Below are 18,464 nucleotides of genomic sequence, written 5' to 3' on the forward strand. Positions count from 1 at the left end.
TTTTGCTGACGTCAGCAGTGCAAATACAAAATAAATGAATTCAGAAGCTTGTTTTCACGTTGCCTCTATTGTGTGGAGCTTAAAACGCTGATCAAGAAAATTTATATGATCATGTGCTTTTAATGAGCGGTTAATGAGATATAAGGGTTTGAAAATTTTGCTGACGTCAGCAATGGCCTATCAGAACCTAAAAATTTTTTTTTGGAAATTTCTATACCTGTTGCTTTCATCGCATAGATCTTGAAACTCTGATCAGGAAAATGTATAGGATCATGCACTTTTGATAAACGGTTGCAGAGATATTAGGGTTTGCAGGTTTTTCGATGACGTCATCAACCCGTCCATTCCGAAACGGATTCGGGGACCCAGGTTTAGGAAAATTACCCAAATTGGTCCTAATTGGTCCCTAGTTACCCACGCGGTGAAAAATCATTGACGTCACCACCTCGTTTCCAAGTTATTTGGCCTCAAAGTTTTAGGTGCACCGTAATGGCTTCATTAATTTAATATAGGATATTGCCGTTAAAGTAGTGTTATTCTCGTCGCGCCGTAACGTCAGAAAATTTGACATATTAGAGATGCATTTTTCGGCAACATCAAAGGAAAATGAAGACATCCACTTTGCCTGTTACAGACACACATACAGACACACTTAGCGTATTATTATATAGACTAGTCGATAAGGCCCGTGGAAAAATCCACTTAGGCAGGATAACAGAGAAAAACAACCGTCATTAAAATTTTGATGACGTCAGCAGACAAATGTCAGAACACAAAATGTTTTTTTTCAGAAATGTGTATGCCTGTTGCCTTCATCGTATAGATCTTGAAAGGCTGAGCAAGAAAATGTATAGGATCGTGTACTTTTGACAAACGGTTGCAGAGATATGAGGGTTTAAAGGTTTTTTAATGACGTCATCAACCCGTCCATTCCGAAACGGATTCGGGGATCTGGCTTTGGGAAAATTACCCAAATTGATCCTAGGTGGTCCCTAGTTACCCACGCGGTGAAAAAACATTGACGTCACCACCTCGTTTCCAAGTTATTTGGCCTCAAAGTTTTAAGTGCATTGTAATGGCTTCACTAATCTTAATTAACTTTCCTTTGACGTCAATACTATTTTATCGGTAAAGTTTGGTAAATTACAGAACAATTTTATAGGCGATGTTTTACAGAATTTGTTAAAGAAGATTTTGAAGAATGTAATCCACTTTGCAAAAGTGACAGACAGACACACCTAGCGTATTATTATAAGAGACTAGTAGATTAGGCCCGTGGAAAAATCCACTTAGGCAGAAAAACAATTGAAAAGTTCTGTCATTTGAATTTTGATGACATCAGCAAATATTTCAGTATATTGAATATGCCTTTTACTAAAAAAAATAATCTGAAAATGCATAAAAAGAAAGTATATAAGTCATAATTTAACAAAAAAGTTCTTAAAATCTAACACAAAATATCAAATGTCAAATCGCATGAAATCCTCCCAACAAAACTTCAGACAAAATATGAAAAACAACGGCGTGCAAGGTGTAAAATCTAGTTAGTAGAAAGTTACAACATTGACAGTCACAACCCAGACAGTTACGACAACAATAATAATAATGTCAGAAATAACACATATCTCAAATATGTATACATCTTATTATGTGATTATGTTGAAAACCTTCAATATTTTAATCTAAAGTGTCGAAAAGAAAGGCTTGCAACAGTAAGCACAGATCTATAAAATAAGTTCTTTACGCATTTTAAACAATATCAAAAAGCCAAACTTAAACAAACACAAAACACCTAAAAACAAAAAGTTAAACTTTGAAAAATCATTTATTCGGTTGCATACCATCCTCTCCCGCAAAAATATGCACAAAATGTAAAAATTAACCGGTTAACAAAACAATTTTTTGTCTAATGATCCGTACTGACTTTACCAAACATTTTAACCTGAAATGTCGAAAAAGCAATATGCAAGGAGTAAATTTCAAATCAACAAAAATCATTATTTTGAAAACATTGTATATATAATGGTCCTTCCTCACAAAAGTTTACAATAAATGTAGAACACAAAGGTTTATGAGGAGCAAATCAAAATATAAACAAAAATCAGTTCCATTGGCATGTTCTATATTGTCTTCAGCCATAAAATCTTCCACAAAATTGATATGAAACCCATCAAATTCAACTCAGAAAAAGCAGTCATTTAAGTGCATACAAAAATACAACTTGTAGAATATCAAATTATTATTTTTAGTATATATAATTGCATATGGTCCTCCCTCACAACAGTTAAATTTTTGCACTAAATTTGCAACACAAAATACAAATTCTAAATAATTCCTATGGTTTTCCTCAAAAGTTTAATCAAAATATAAAAGATGAGAGGTGAACGACAAAATCAAAGTTTGCAGAATTTAACTATTTTGGTATATATATGTCTATTGGTATATGCCCTTTATAACAATATTTCAATCCAAAATTTGAAAAAGAAAAACAGTTTGCAACAAAATCAGTTATTCTGATGATATTGCATACACTTTTTCTCCACAAAAGTGTAAAAAAAGAATGGTTGTAGGAAATACTTCTGATTCCACAAAAATCAGTATTTGCATCTTGTACTCATTAAATATTACCCAAAATTTCAAAAAACTGTGATTTGGAACGCATCAAATTTATAAATAGAGAGGGATCAGTCATTTCGGTATGTTGTACAGAGTCCTGCCCAGTAAGAATTTAAACAAAATATAAAAAAAACACAAGTTTTTTCGGTGTTGTACTCCCTCAAAAAAGTTGAAACTTTTCTTAATTGAGACAAAATGCCATAAACAAAAACATTTTAGTCAGAACATCTAGAACAACAAAAATCACTACACTTAAGGTACCAGAATTACTACACGTTAAATAAAAATCGTTTCGTCATATTGCATGTAACCGATGTATATAAGTTTAGTTACACAAAATGTGAAAAATACATTATTTGCATACACAAATTGTGAAAAATACATTATTTGCTTAAAAACAGTCCTTAAACTCTTCTTAAATATTATGTAATACTTTTTTAAAAGTTGTTGTGGCTTGTTAATTTAAGCTTAAAATGTCAATTAAAATACGTTACAGTCACATTCTTAGCAAAGACCACTAAGATTAGCTTACATGTAAAAAGCAACATAAAACTGAAGCTAACATAAGGTAGCTACAGCAGCTAATAGCTAGTCGCCTAAATATAAACTGGAGACTTAGCTAGGTATAAAGAACATGGCTACATATTTATAAATTCCTAGCTACCTAGCTAGTTGTTGTTGGTGTGGTTGATGCTAGCTAACAAACATGTCTTGCATCAATAATATCATCAAAACTTTAAAAAACATAAACAAACCTTACAGAAACCTTTCTATACTTCATTTATATACCATGCCCATTTTTAAATGCTTTTGTAAAGATTTATTTTGAAGGCAAGAGAAGACAAATGCTTAAAAAGGACAGCCATCTTTTTTGCAAACACAATTTCCGTTACTTTGTGCTAGAACTTCATTTAACAAACCACACAAAACTCGCGGCTTTTCACGACAAAGAAGACATATTTTTTTCGGCAACATCAAAGATTTTTTTCGGCGACATCAAAGGAAAATGACGATATCATCTTTGCCTGTTACAGACACACGGAACTGGCTTATTAATATATAGACTAGTCGATAAATCCCGTGGAGTAATCCACTTAGGCAGAAGGACAATGGAAAAATAGGTTGTTTTAGTTTTTTTGCTGACGTCAGCAGTGCAAATACAAAATAAATATATTTTTTTAGAAATTTGTATACCTGTTGCATTCATCGTATAGATCTTTAAATGCTGATCAAGAAAATGTATATGATCATGTATCTTTGACAAACGGTTGCTGAGATATCAAGGTTTAAAGGTTTTTTGATGACGTCATCAAACCGTCCATTCCGAAACGGATTTGGGGACCCAGGTTTGGAAAACTTACCCAAATTGGTCCCAGGTTGTCCCTAGTTACCCACGCGGTGAAAAAACATTGACGTCACCACCTCGTTTCCAAGTTATTTGGCCTCAAAGTTTTAAGTGCATTGTAATGGCTTCACTAATCTTAATTAACTTTCCTTTGACGTCAATACTATTTTATCGGTAAAGTTATCGGTAAATTACAGAACAATTTTATAGGCGATGTTTTATAGAATTTGTTAAAGAAAATTTTGAAGAATGTAATCCACTTTGCAAAGGTGACAGACAGACACACGGAACTGCCGTATTATTATATAGACTAGTCGATAAGGCCCGTGGAAAAATCCACTTAGGCAGGATAACAGAGAAAAATAACCGTCATTTAAATTTTGATGACGTCAGCAGAGACATGTCAGAACACAAAACTTTTTTTTTCAGAAATGTGTATGCCTGTTGCCTTCATCGTATAGATCTTGAAACGCTGATCAAGAAAATGTATAGGATCGTGTATTTTTGACAAACGGTTGCAGAGATATTAGGGTTTGAAGGTTTTTTGATGACGTCATCAACCCGTCCATCCCCGAAACGGATTCAGGGACCCAGGTTTGGGAAACTTACCCAAATTGGTCAAAGGTGGTCCCTAGTTACCTACGCAGGAGATGACGTCAGTTATTTCCACCCGTTTCCAAGTTATTTAGCCTTAAATTTAAAAGTGCAATGCAATGGCTTCACTAATCTTAATATACTTTCCTTTGACGTCAATATTGCTTTAACGTCAAAGTTTGGTAATTTACAGAACGAATTTATAGACGATGTTTTATAGACTTTATCAAAGAAATTTTATCCACTTTGCAAAAGTCACAGACAGACAGAACTGGCGTATTATTATATAGATAGTCAATAAGGCCCGTGGAAAAATCCACTTAGGCAGGATAACAGAGAAAAATAACCGTCATTTAAATTTTGCTGACGTCAGCAGAGACCTGTCAGAACACCAAAAAAAATTTTTCAGAAATTTGTATGCCTGTTGCCTTCATCGTATAGATCTTGCAACGCTGATAAAAAAAATGTATAGGATCGTGTACTTTTGACAAACAGGTGCAGAGATATTAGGGTTTAAAGGTTTTTTGATGACGTCATTAACCTGTCCATTCCGAAACGGATTCCCTGACCTAGGTTTGGGAAACCTACCCAAGTTGGTCCCAGGTAGTCCCTAGTTACCCACACAGGAGATGACGTCAGTTATTTCCACCCGTTTCCAAGTTATTAAGCCTTAAATTTAAAAGTGCAATGCAATGGCTTCACTAATCTTAATATACTTTCCTTTGACGTCAATATTGCTTTAACGTCAAAGTTTGCTAATTTACAGAACAAATTTATAGGCGATGTTTTATAGATTTTATCAAAGAAATTTTATCCACTTTGCAAAAGTGACAGACAGACACACGGAACTGGCGTACTATTATATAGACTAGTCGATAAAGCCCGTGGATAAATCCACTTAGGCAGAAGGACAATGGAAAAATAGGTTGTTTTAGATTTTTTGCTGACATCAACAGTGCAGGTACAAAAAAAATTGGCCAAGTTTAGTTTATTCGTTGCCTATAACGTGTAAAGGTTAAAACGTTGATCACAATAATTTATTAGATCATATGTATTCGACAAAAGCCTAAGGAAATATAAGGTGTTAAAAATTTTGTTGACGTCAGCAATGGCCTGTCAAACACAAAAATTTATTTTTAAGAAATTTGTGTACCTATTGCCTTCATCGTATAGATCTTGAAACGCTGATCAAGAAAATGTATAGGATCGTGTACTTTTGACAAACGGTTGCAGAGATATTAGGGTTTAAAGGTTTTTTGATGACGTCATCAACCCACCCATTCCGAAACGGATTTGGGGACCCAGGTTTGGGAAACTTACCCAAATTGGTCCTAGGTGGTCCCTAGTTACCCACGCAGGAGATGACGTCAGTTATTTCCACCCGTTTCCATGTTATTAAGCCTTAAATTTAAAAGTGCTTTGCAATGGCTTCACTAATCTTAATATACTTTCCTTTGACGTCAATATTGCTTTAACGTCAAAGTTTGCTAATTTACAGAACAAATTTATAGGCGATGTTTTATAGACTTTATCAAAGAAATTTTATCCACTTTGCAAAAGTCACAGACAGACAGAACTGGCGTATTATTATATAGATAGATTAAATTGACGTGTAGATAAATTCCAAGCTCAATTTGTCTTTGGGTAATACAGTTTTTAGTGCACATTTTATTATTAAAATGTTTAAAATTTGCGACTGGTTTTATCAAGCAAAATAAAATCAGGATATCAGTCTTTAAATTACAGGTCTTTAACATGATCATTGATAAAAAAATATAAAGAAAACAATGATTACTTTTTACAAGCATTTAACTGCCATGAATATATTAGGAACTTACCTACTGGATTAGTATCGAAGAAGTATATAGGTGTTTTTAAAACTGCTTTAAACATCAAGTTATGTAACTTTCGACTGCACTTGACAAGTGTGGCATAAAAATATGTTGTGCGGAAGAAAACCATCAGAACGCAGGCAGCAACGAGGGAGGCGAAGACATATACATTAATGTCTGGATCACTCTTAACATAAAACTTGGCAGTAATTGTGACATTTCCATTGCGCTGTTCTTCACCACTTGCCCTATAAATATAAAAAGATCAATTTATAACCTTATATTCTAAAAAAAAACAAAAATTTACGCATCTTCATTTACTTTAAAATACCCCATGAGTCACTTTTTGCAGAGTATCAATTTGGCGAATAAACCAAACATAAAAATATTCATGCTAATTAGCAAAATAAAATTTTAAACCTCGAAAAATTAAAATCAATAACCACTGTTCACTTTGTTTGCCTATTCCTAGGTACAATCCCAGGAAAACTCAAGAATGGAGACAAATGTTTAAGTTGCGCTAAGAAAAAAATATGGACACAACAAAATGAGTAACTGCGAAACCACAATGTGCAGTGGACCCTTGAATATTTCTATCTTGAACTTATTAGGTCTTTTCTTCACAAACTATTAGAACTGGGTAGATAAGCCGTTGGTAATTTTCATTGAGCGGAGATGGTGTAGTGGTAGCGCATTCGACTTGTTCTCATAAGGTTTTGAGTTCCAGCGCCCACTCCGGCACATTTTAAATGTAATGTTGTCAGCCCATTTTGTGCCATCTTCTAACCGCTAAACGGCTTGTGTGGCAGGCAAGCAAGTTAGAGCAATGCTATACGTATCTCTGGCAGTAATGTACATGGTTACAGTGGGAGGGGAGGAACAACCAACCGTTAGGATAGAACCCCCAACGACTTTAAAACTTCTTGTTACTTACATACTCCCACATGTTTCAGCTTTTAATGATTTAGGCTGAATAATTATGGGTATCAAAAGATTCAAGGCTGGCAAACGTTAAGCCTTAACAAACATCTTTCACCTCCTTTTGACACTTGTTCTCAGTAGATATTTAATAAAATGAACGCTAAAATTCTAAATTTCCGTAATTAAAATTGAACTTTTTTTCTATATTGGTTTTTAAAATTTTTAAAAACTGTTTTGTTTATAATTAAAAAAAACCCAGAAAAATAAGGCGCGCATATTTCCATTTAAGTATTTTTACCTTTCAAACAACTATCTGTAAAACATAACAAACAAACACAAGCCAAAAAACAACAAGACGACAAATGGCCAGTGATGACAAAAATAAACTACTGGATCGACGCTGCAGTTACATTCAAATCTTTATTATTTATTTAAAATTCTTAACTAACATAAAGGATCTACTTAAAAAAACTTTTTTTTTTGTAATTTAGTTAATATGTTATGAAATAAAAACAACTGGTCATTTTTATTGAGTATCTATTATTTCTGGCAGTAATTTCATACATCTTCAACAAATGAATTTTAGGGTGAAACATAACAGGGTGACCACTAATAAAGTGAGAACAAAAGTAAGGATATTAAGGAGAATTAAGGAGACAATTGACATTTTTTAAGGATATTTTGCTGCGAACGAGAATAAAAATATAAAAAAATAAGGATAATTAAGGAGAAAACCAATTTTAGTTCTCTATCTTTAATGTTACATACTATGTTCTATAAAATTATACATATTATACAATGTAAATTATCCCCTGAAAGAGAAATATGTCTTATTTTATCGGTAATGAAAAATCCATGAACACATTTCCAAAAAGGCTACGATCAGAAAAAATAAGAAATAAGGAGAAATTAAGGAGATAGCTAAAATTGCAATTTTTTAAGTATACTTAAGTACTTTTAAGGAGATTTTCTTTTTCTAAGGTTATTTAAGGAATTTAAGGAGGAGTGGTCACCCTGTAATAAATACAACGTAAAGTTTGTAAGAGAAAGCATCAAAAAATCTTACCATTCAGCAAGATAGTAATCAGTGAGAGTCAACATCACCTGAAAACAATAAAAGATGGATAGACATCTAAATCTCTCATTTTAGGGAGAGGAGAACCATTCTTTTAAAAATATATTAACAGCTATGAAAGTCTAAATTGAAAGAAAGTTGATCATCTATTTTGTGTGCTACTTTGGAGAAGATAATGTGCAGTATGTTTTTTTTAGCTCAAAAATGCAGTGGTAACATTTTCTGAAGTAAAATCATCAAAAAGGGCCAGTTTTAAATTGTTGATTTTTTAAATGAAAGGAAATAGAACCACAATGTGTACCAAAAACAATAAAAAAATAACGTAAATTTAAACATGATTTAAACAAAAATAATGATATTATTACGGGTAGACTGGCAAACAGCAATTTCTGATGGGTAATTTACTGATGAATGGGAAATGAGAGAAAATATCAGAAATATGCTGTTTTAGTAGAAAATCAACAAACGTACTAAATCTGACTGTACTTTGTCACGTAAAACAGATAATCGTCTTGGCTTTAAATGGAAGAATTAATCACATGAAAAAAAGGATTGAATAATTTATATGTCGAAAACATTGTGGCGCTTTATCTCCAAATTTATGAACACACCAACAATGACATTAAAATATTTAGAATATATTTCGATTTGTTTGTAAATTACTTCAGCTAAAATATAAAGTTAAATTATTAAACAGTAAAAAATGAGTTAAACAATAAACATTTTTATTAGGTTATTTTTAAGTAGGTTATGTGTGATTTGGTGGTATACGGGAATTTTGATGCTGTATGTATGTATATTTATTAAATTTATAATTGCAATTCTACAAAAAGAGTCTCGACGAACCTGACCAGCCACCAAAGATAAAATTAATGCTAATGTTGCAATCCACCCAACACCTTGTATGAAGTACTGCCAGTACAATTTGGCTGGGATGGCACCACGATTTCTGTTTTCTTCTTCCTCTGTCTCTTCCTCAATTTCATAGTTCATATGAAAACTCTATAAGGATACATCATTATTACCAAGAAAAAAATCTTAATAGATTCAATTAAAAAGGAGGTTTGCATAACAATTTACTATGGACTTTCCAAGGCAAGCGTATAATGAAGCACTTTAATGCCCGATGTTTCTTACACAAATATTTGCCCTAGCTTCAAATTAAAAAAGTGTAATATCTTAAACACATGTCTGGCATCTAGACTCTATATTGTACTTGTACTATATTGTGGTTGAAAAAATGATAGACCAATTCAATCACGTTTTTAAAGGCAAAGTCCAGAGGTAGACCAAGAAAGACTTGGCAGGAGGTATACAAGGACACACTTGATGAAGAGAATTAAGGTTAGATCTTACACAGTCTTGATCAGACTAAGAGAAGGTTATTAATATAGCCTTTCAACCTATGCTAGCATAAAAAAAAGAAATTAAGCCGAGAATGATGATGATGACGATGACGATGATGATGATTAACTTAAGAAGGCGTTTCACTTTAAGCTGCGATCCACATAAAAACATTTACATTTAATGACTGAACTGATCCTTGCAGGCCTTTATTTTTCTCTCCAATATCCAAAGTTATTCCTGAAAGGGCGTCCTTTTGTCCACCGATATGCTCATACTGCATTGGATCTTCTGTTTCTATTGCTGAATCGTGATCCCACCTCTTCTCTTGTGATTCTGGATGAAGAATACTAATTAAGTTCACACCTTTCTGGGACAACTCGTGTAAAGAACCTGCTACTGTACTGGAGTCCTAAATATAAGAAACATTGCAGGTACATATGGGAGTAGTGTAGCTACCTAAAATTTTGATACTATATGGTTTATATTTATAGTGTGTCTATTAGTGGCAGCTTCTATGTCATTTAGTACACGTTACCTATTCAATATTGAAAAAAAAAGCATTTTACACATACATGCAAAACACTTGATCACATGCAGGGTGTAAATTAGAAATCTACAATAACTGCTGTTAAATCCCAAATGAAACAAGGCGATTTGAGGTATTAATAAAATCCTATATCTTCACAGCTTGTATGAAACGAGTTAAGTCCCATATATAGTTAGGAAATTTAGGATGAATTTCCATTTGGAAAAAGCCGTTTAAACTGTTGCAGAAAACACTTGTTTACACCCTGTTCGCAATTTAGAACATTAGACAACAAGTAAAGAAAAACATTTACGAATATGTTACAATTTGTCACAAGAAATTTAAAAGGGTCAATTTTTTTAGTTGTTTTATTTTCCAACTTTGGTGTAATTTTGATACTGCCAAACATTATATAGTTATTTTATACGACTTAAATATTATTAACTGTTTTTGTGGGTAACGTCAAATCACGTGCCTTAGTTATGCTCCCTTCTTCATGCATAAGGGAGAAAGAGAAAGAATTCTTAATCATTATACATTAAAATTATAAGAATAGTATTATTATTACGTGTTTTTCGATACAAAACGGTGGGCTGTTTAACCTTTGGATTATGGATTTAAGTAAATATATTTAAGTAAATATATTCTAGATTATTATTATTATCATTATTATTATTATTATTATTATTATTACTATTATTTACCCAGGAAGGCTTTGTCAATTCCTAATAGTACTTTTTGACAATTAGAGTGCTGCAAAGTGGGTCCTAGCGCATTTAAAGTTATCATTTGAGCTACAAAAGCAGTACAAGCACAGCAATCACTTAAATATACAAAGATACCAATGTATCACTTTATAATTTTATAGTCTTTGGCATGACTTACCCAAGACTTGAACCATAAAACTACACTCTGGAGGCAAACGCCCCACCCCATATTTTAAATTGTAACAAGCAGGACAAATTACAACAAAGACAGTCATTGATCTCATGTGTTTTCTTACCTCTTTCAAGCAAACAATATCAGTCGCGTGTTCCAAATACTGAATTTGATGGGTGGCAAGAATAACAACTTTATTCCGAAGCAAACCTTTAATGCACCTGATCAAAAAAAATATTTTAAAAATAATCTTTATAAATTTAAGTTAAAAATATCATTCCTTAAGAATATCCTTAGAAACAACTTTGATTGTTTTAAAATGTATTTTTAAAGAAAATCTGAACAAATAGGATTTTTTTTAGAGAAGAAGAAAGGCTAAACAAAACACACATTCCTGTGATTGTGTGAAATATTGAAGGTTCCATTAAGTTAATGTTTGTATTTACTTATCTTTTACTTACTTTTCAAAAATATGTTTTCCGACTTTCGTATCAACTGCACTTAACGGATCATCCAATAGATAGATATCAGCATCAGCATAAACCGCCCTAAATGTTTGTGAGAAATTAAATCAGCACTTTTTTATTAAAATAAAAGAACATGAGAAAATAACTTTAAAACATCTAAAATCTTTCATTCTATTCTGACCATTTTTTTGCTGCTATAAACGTCTAATTATGTCCCATATCATAGACAGACATACCTTGCTAAACTAATTCTGGCTTTTTGACCACCACTTAAAGACACACCTCGCTCGCCAACTAAGGTTAAGTCTCCTTTCGCAAATGATTCTAGGTCCTGTAAAAATAAAAAATAAATTTAGGTTAACATTTCATTAAAGAAAATAATGTTAAACGAGTCTATTGCTTGCGCTGAATCACTGCTTTTGTAATAACTGTGAATCCAACAACCAATCACATATTTAGACTTATTACACAATAGGTAAGTTTTGCAGTAAGCTTCACACCCTCCCTAAATTCAAAGAAATTTACATTTGCCTGCTTTCCTTCTGCTTTTATAAAAAAATAGACAAGCATTTTAAATCTGAGAATTTTTATGGCATTAGTTATATCAGCACATGTGTGTATAACGCTATGTGAACCAAGAACTATAGACTGCTACAGACACTAGAAATGGGATAAATTACGGATTTATCACAGGCTACTGATAACTCTGAAAATATGCAGTAATAAATTTCAAAAGCATTAATAATAAGCAAATGTAAATTTCCCAAATATACCAAAAAAATAGTAAAACTTTAAGCCAGAAACTAATAGAAGGGCAAAGAAAAGATCTGTAACCTGTTTCAAAGCGCATGCTGTTATTGTTTTCTCATATCGCTTCTTATCAAATACTTGTCCAAACAAAATATTGCTTCGAAGTGTGCCTGAAAATATCCATGATTGTTGTGCAGCATATCCTATGGATCCATTTTTTACGATGTTTCCTTTTTTGACATGAAGTTCGTTCATTGCTGCCATTAAGATGGATGACTAAATACAACAAAGCCATTAAACTAAAGAAACATATTTGAACATCTCATTTGGCTAAATATTTCTTTATAACAGAATATATTTTAAGAAATTAGGCGAGTTTTTTACACACAGTTTTTCTTTCGTGGAAACCTCTTATGCTTCAATTTTGATGCAGCAATATAAATGAAAATTTCCTGTGTCCGTGACATGGGGAAAATTGCGCTTTCACAAAACTCCATCAGCACATGCCTAGCATTTGTCACAGTTAGCTTGTTTAATTACCATGGCAAATGAGAATTTATTAACCAATCAGGCTTCAAATTATAATACCAAAACGAGGCTTGGAATTTAAATTGAAAAGAAAGTTGATGAAACGGATAATTTTTGGTAAAAATAAATGTTGTATTTGTTTTGTGTGGTTTTATTTTTTGTAATAGTGTGAATTACATTCTTCCGTACGAAACGAATAAACGTTTTTTATTCCTCCTATTAAAACGCCTCAAACAAATAATGGTGAATTTTTTTTGAACAATCTCAAAAATCATTATTATAGGAAGATACATTAAAAGAATGATAATTATTGATTTAATTTTCAAGATCATGTAAACAATTGGAATTGTAAATGTGAACAAAAGCAAACATATTTTTCAGGAGGAAAATTTCAGATTTAGTGCAATTACGGATTCTGGTGAAGTCTGGTTGGTACTGATTCAAAATAACTTGCAATGATTATATTACGAAAAAGAACAACCTAATTTAGTAGCATGACAAACACACAAAAAACACAAAAAGGCTAAACAAGACAAAACAAAAAGTGGATGGATGAACCTGCAGATATCCACAGGTGAATGACTAGTCTATAATAATTTGTCTTTACCTTTCCAGCACCAACAGGTCCAACAATCATCACTAAACAATTCTGAAAGTAGCAAAAAAAATTTATCACATTTATTTCATGTCCAACATGCAAGATCCTGAAAATCTAAATTTAAAAAGGATCAGACTCGCCAAATTGGCTCTCCTAAAAAAATTTTGATTCTTGTCTGCTGTCAGGTGGTCCTAATTTTGTATAAAAACTAGCCGCAACATGATTAAACTTTTTGCAACTCTATAAATGATTTCAATGAATTAAAGCTTATCAAAGGATACAGTGTAAAAACAAAACTTGTTATGCAATACAGAGATTTTTTTAAAACAATCTACAGTATTTTTTTAAAATCAGTGATCATTTCTTTGTTTTTTTGCCTAAGTGCACTTTCCTACAGGCTTGACAACTAGTTTTTACTACACATTTGAGCATGAAAAACTAATAAATGACAGGATCACACGTTTGGATCTCTGCCAATGACTCGGATAGAGATATTACCGCTTCACTGCATAATAACCGTATTATAGAACTATCTCAAACGATTGTGAAATTGTTAAATCGCAAAAATGGTTGGTGATCTTTACCCCTTCTACATTCACTTCTAAAATACCCCACATCTTTTAGTCTCTGGTTTTTGTTAGACCAGAATGTCTTACAGAACAACCAACTATTAAACATATGCTAACGTATGCTAACCTTTGAATCTGCTTTAAAAGATAAATCACATATTACATCTTCTAAATCCTGAAATAAAGTGGACTGAGTAAGGTCATGTGCTAAAAATATGCCAATGAAAATTTTAAATTCTAACCACTCACATTATTCCAAGCTGCAGTTACATTTTCAAAATGTATTAAAGCTTTTGTTTTTGATGGTGTCTCAGGGTAAGTTTGTGTTGCGGTAGTGGATTTAATCTGGGTTTGTTCTTTCTCAAGTAAAAAAGCCTAAAAGAACATCCTATATAACACTGGTGCATATACGTAACTTGATGAAGACCCTGTTAAACACAAACAAAAATTTACGGCTAAACAAGACTTTAGATTACATTTGAGATTTTATTAAAACTGGCTGGTACACAAAATATAAGAAAAAACAGTAAATGGTGTGTTGTATTTGGGTTCTTAGTGGCTATACTGAGCATTCTATAATGAATGCAAATTTTTAAATTATGCCATACTTTCTTAAAAGTGATGATTTCTTACCTTTGTGTATTTATTTATAGTGAAGAAAAAAAGAGAAAAAAGAAAATATGAAATATACTTTACCTGAATTCTCTTGCAGCTTACGTAAGCTTCTGTTAGCGTCTGTATCCCCATTGGGAAAAATAATACAACACTTAAACGGATCGTGAAGAATATACTTAAAACTAGGAACACCTTTGCCAGTGTAATGCCACTTCCATATATATAAAACAACGAAAAAGTTGCTAATGAAACCAAGTACGGACTGACAGAGAACATGGTGTTATTGAGAGAACGAGCGATAGCAGTTTTCAAAACACGATTGCTCTCATCACTGAAAGAAACAAAAAACAAAATTAAATGATGGCAAAAAAAAAACACATTATTATCAGAAAACTTATTTGTACCGTCGCACTTTGTTGACCATTTCAGCAAATGAATCTTCCCATGTATACATTTTCGTAACTTGCATTGATGAGATGACTTCATTCATGATGTTAACACGCTGATCTGTCTTAGCTACTGTTTTCGACCTGCAAATAAATATATAACTTTCACAAAAGTGGAAACGATTTTTAAACTTTATATTAATTTAAATGTTATTAAACAATGTTAAGGCATGCACAGTCATAACCCAGTGCACCAAAAGATAACCCAGAGCACCACAGAAACAAGTAAAGTGTTTTGTGTTGAAAATAATATTTTGCTTTATGATTGTGCATGCTAATACCCGAACAACAGTTATGTATTACAAGGGCAGCAGCACTTTTCTAAAGTTCAATTACCAACCACATGAAGATTGGAAATTACTAAAAATTGTTCAAACTCTTTAATTTAGACAAATTTTATGCCATTACCAAAACTGAGAAAATTTTTTAAGAAATCCTAAACTTTCATTATTCTTGATGTTTAAATCTATTTCTATCCCCCCCCCCTCACCCCTTTGAAAGCTTAAAGGAATCCCAAGGTACTTTTACAAGTTGGACTCATCTGAAAGATTTGCATGAGAAATGCTAAATGATACATTTACTTTTTGTTAAAACTTCATGTAAATCCAGATATTGCTTTTTAAATATTTATTTTTTTTGTCGCCCGACCGCCATTTTGGTTATCTTCAACCTTCTTCTTTGTTAAAAATTTTCATTCTAGCTCCAGTGTTTTTTAGTGGCACATGACCCTGTTACGTATTATTTCGGCAGCGCTTTAATTATTACTGACTGCATAGCCAGAAGATATACCTTCGCGCGGCAAAGTGAAACGAAAGCTCTCTACGAACATTTATTTTTTTAAAAAAATTAAATTAATTCTACATATGTTCTTACATAGCTGAGCAAACAAACGAAAAATTAAATATGCATAGTTTTTATTTCAAAGGACTTTTTATTTGAGACGCAAGTTGTGCATGATTTTTATTTCAAAGGACTTTTATTTGAGACGCAGGTTGTGAAAGTTACTGATTATTTAGCATGTCACACGTTTGTGTATGGTTTTTATTTCAAAAGGATATATTTTGGAAGGCAAATAAAATATCAAGGTGTGACTATAAGCCCATAAAAAGTTATGGAAAAAGTTGAAGAGGGAAGGGAGAGGGGGCTGAATCACCCCTCCCACTCCAGCACAAATAGGATTAAGGGCGGTAACAACCTTTGTAATTTGATACGGCACTCGACATTTATTATTATTAACAATTTCTTTTACATTGACGTGTAAAAAAAAATAAAAAATTCTAGCTTCTTGGGAAAAGTCGCTAATTAAAGTCAATGAAGAAGGCAATTAATTTAGTTAATTTGACTTCTTTGCTTTGCATACCATCATCCTGAAATAAAGGATGGTTAGACTATAGCTTTTATTTTTGAGATCCTATTTATTGCAAGGAAGTGGTATGCCAGAAAATTCGGGAAAAAACAAAACAACAAAAAACAAACCGCAAAATGCTATAAATACTAAATAAAAGTCTGCCTGTCAAATAAAACCTAATCCATTAATATACGGTTTGCACAACCTACAAGGGCAACTTTCTGGATTCCATTTCTTAATTTTTGACTTAAACTCTTGTAATGTTTCAGATGTTTTTATATTTGATGGTATCATCTGCCACAATTTTGGCGCGAAATTTGAGATAGTTTCAGTGCCATAAGTAGACGTTTTTGCTGTGCGATAGCAAAGTTCTCTTTCATTTCTCAAATTATAAGTGCTACTACGGAACAGAAAAATATCACTTATTATATCAGGTGAGAGTTTGTTTTTAGCTTTATATATTTCTATAGCTAGTGTTTCAAGATTTTTTTCGTGTATCGTTTTTGATTTATCTCTATGTAACAGTTCCTTAAATGTTGATGTATGGTCACAATAGATTATTCGAAGTGCTCTTACATGCAGATTATTAATTCTGTTATTTAAGGACAGTAACTGAATTGAGAGGTAACAAAAGCCTTCATAATAACTCTTCTTTTTTGAGTATCCATGTAAGGTGTAATTACCGACATACTTTCAAAACAAGTACATTCACGTTGGCAATTATTTGACGTGCTAAAATCGCACATAAAAAGTCCCTAGGCATTGTGCAATAAGACGTGTAAAAAATAGCTGGTTCAGTTGCCTTCTACGTTAATGCACAAAACAGTTAGTTTTTGCGCTTCAACTGCATCATTAAAAACAGTTTGTCACCAATGTAGTTTGATTAAATCATTGCAGAAAAGGCTAAGCCGTTTTTTCTGCGTTGAACTTTAATATTTACACAATTAATCATTATTTTATTTCTTATTTTTCTCTGCTTTTCTCCGGCAAAAATAATATTCTTTATTTAGGAGGTGGCTAAAACATTTTTTGTGTTTTGTTAAGTTTAAAAATTTAGAAGCTGCCACAGTATTCAAATAAGTGCGAATATAGCTATATATATGGACGCTAAAAATGGCGAATTATGTGGGTTTGTCTAATTAAGAAGGTGCAGAGCAGTGTTGACGAAGACAGGATACCTGTCTCTCTTTTCTCCTCTTGCGCTTCGATGTCTGTCCTGCTTTTGTAACCCTGCTTATTTCAGCGTGCTATCGCAAAAGGGAAAAATGATGAGTTTCGTTTACTAGACTACGTTGATGTTTGCGCTTCATAGTGGAAAGATAACATAAAACAAACTTTAATTGGACAGTAATTTCTGCCTCTTTCTGTATCGTGGGATGAATTAAAGTAGTATTCTTTTCTGTTGATTTTTTAATATTTTTTTAATAAAAAATATATCCATCTATTGAGTAACTTAGGCAACCTTGTCCCAGAGGATTGTTGAGAACAAGGTTGGCAATACTCACTTGAGCATCATACCCTGTAATTTTTACAAACTGTTTGTGGAAATAAATTCTTTTAAATTTAAAATAAAAGAAATCATGCACACACCTGCTGCTAATATATTATTTTTTTGTTTTATTGCTTAGACGGCTATATTATGTTGAATTATTTTTTAAAAAAAACAATCATTAGTACAGAGATCGATGTGGAAAGTATGTCGAATTTTTTTAACTTTGTTGCAACAGTTATTAATTGTTTTTTGGCTATGAAAGTCATTAATAATAGCGAGTGAAAGTCATTAATTTGTGAGTGGTACTGAAATACTATGTAATAGGGTCACGTTCCACTAGAAAGGACTGGAGCTAGCCTGAAATTTTTAACGAACAAGAAGATCGAAGCAGCCATCAAGGCGGCAAGAAAAACAACTATTGAAAAAACGATAACTGGGGTTACATGAACTTTTAATAAAAAGTGAATATGTCATTGGGAATTTCTTATAAAAATCTTTCAGGTAAGTCCAACTTGT

General features: G+C 32.4%; 1 protein-coding gene across 2 annotated transcripts in view; it reads right to left on the minus strand.

The window, feature by feature from the left end:
• The window catches only part of LOC130649189 (ATP-binding cassette sub-family C member 4-like), a 64,036-nt gene that overhangs the window by 9,786 nt on the left and 35,786 nt on the right, over window positions 1-18,464 (minus strand). For both annotated transcript variants that reach the window (XM_057455433.1, XM_057455432.1), the window contains 13 exons: window positions 15,067-15,192; window positions 14,744-14,993; window positions 14,297-14,422; window positions 14,175-14,222; window positions 13,488-13,529; window positions 12,437-12,628; window positions 11,839-11,933; window positions 11,597-11,683; window positions 11,260-11,356; window positions 9,906-10,139; window positions 9,230-9,385; window positions 8,375-8,412; window positions 6,394-6,635 (listed from right to left, as the gene is read on the minus strand). In XM_057455433.1, coding sequence (XP_057311416.1) covers window positions 6,394-6,635; window positions 8,375-8,412; window positions 9,230-9,385; window positions 9,906-10,139; window positions 11,260-11,356; window positions 11,597-11,683; window positions 11,839-11,933; window positions 12,437-12,628; window positions 13,488-13,529; window positions 14,175-14,222; window positions 14,297-14,422; window positions 14,744-14,993; window positions 15,067-15,192 — 1,733 coding nt within the window. The remainder of the gene's footprint in view (window positions 1-6,393; window positions 6,636-8,374; window positions 8,413-9,229; window positions 9,386-9,905; window positions 10,140-11,259; window positions 11,357-11,596; window positions 11,684-11,838; window positions 11,934-12,436; window positions 12,629-13,487; window positions 13,530-14,174; window positions 14,223-14,296; window positions 14,423-14,743; window positions 14,994-15,066; window positions 15,193-18,464) is intronic.

Source organism: Hydractinia symbiolongicarpus, chromosome 7 (assembly GCF_029227915.1).
Source record: "Hydractinia symbiolongicarpus strain clone_291-10 chromosome 7, HSymV2.1, whole genome shotgun sequence".
Lineage (NCBI taxonomy): Eukaryota > Metazoa > Cnidaria > Hydrozoa > Anthoathecata > Hydractiniidae > Hydractinia > Hydractinia symbiolongicarpus.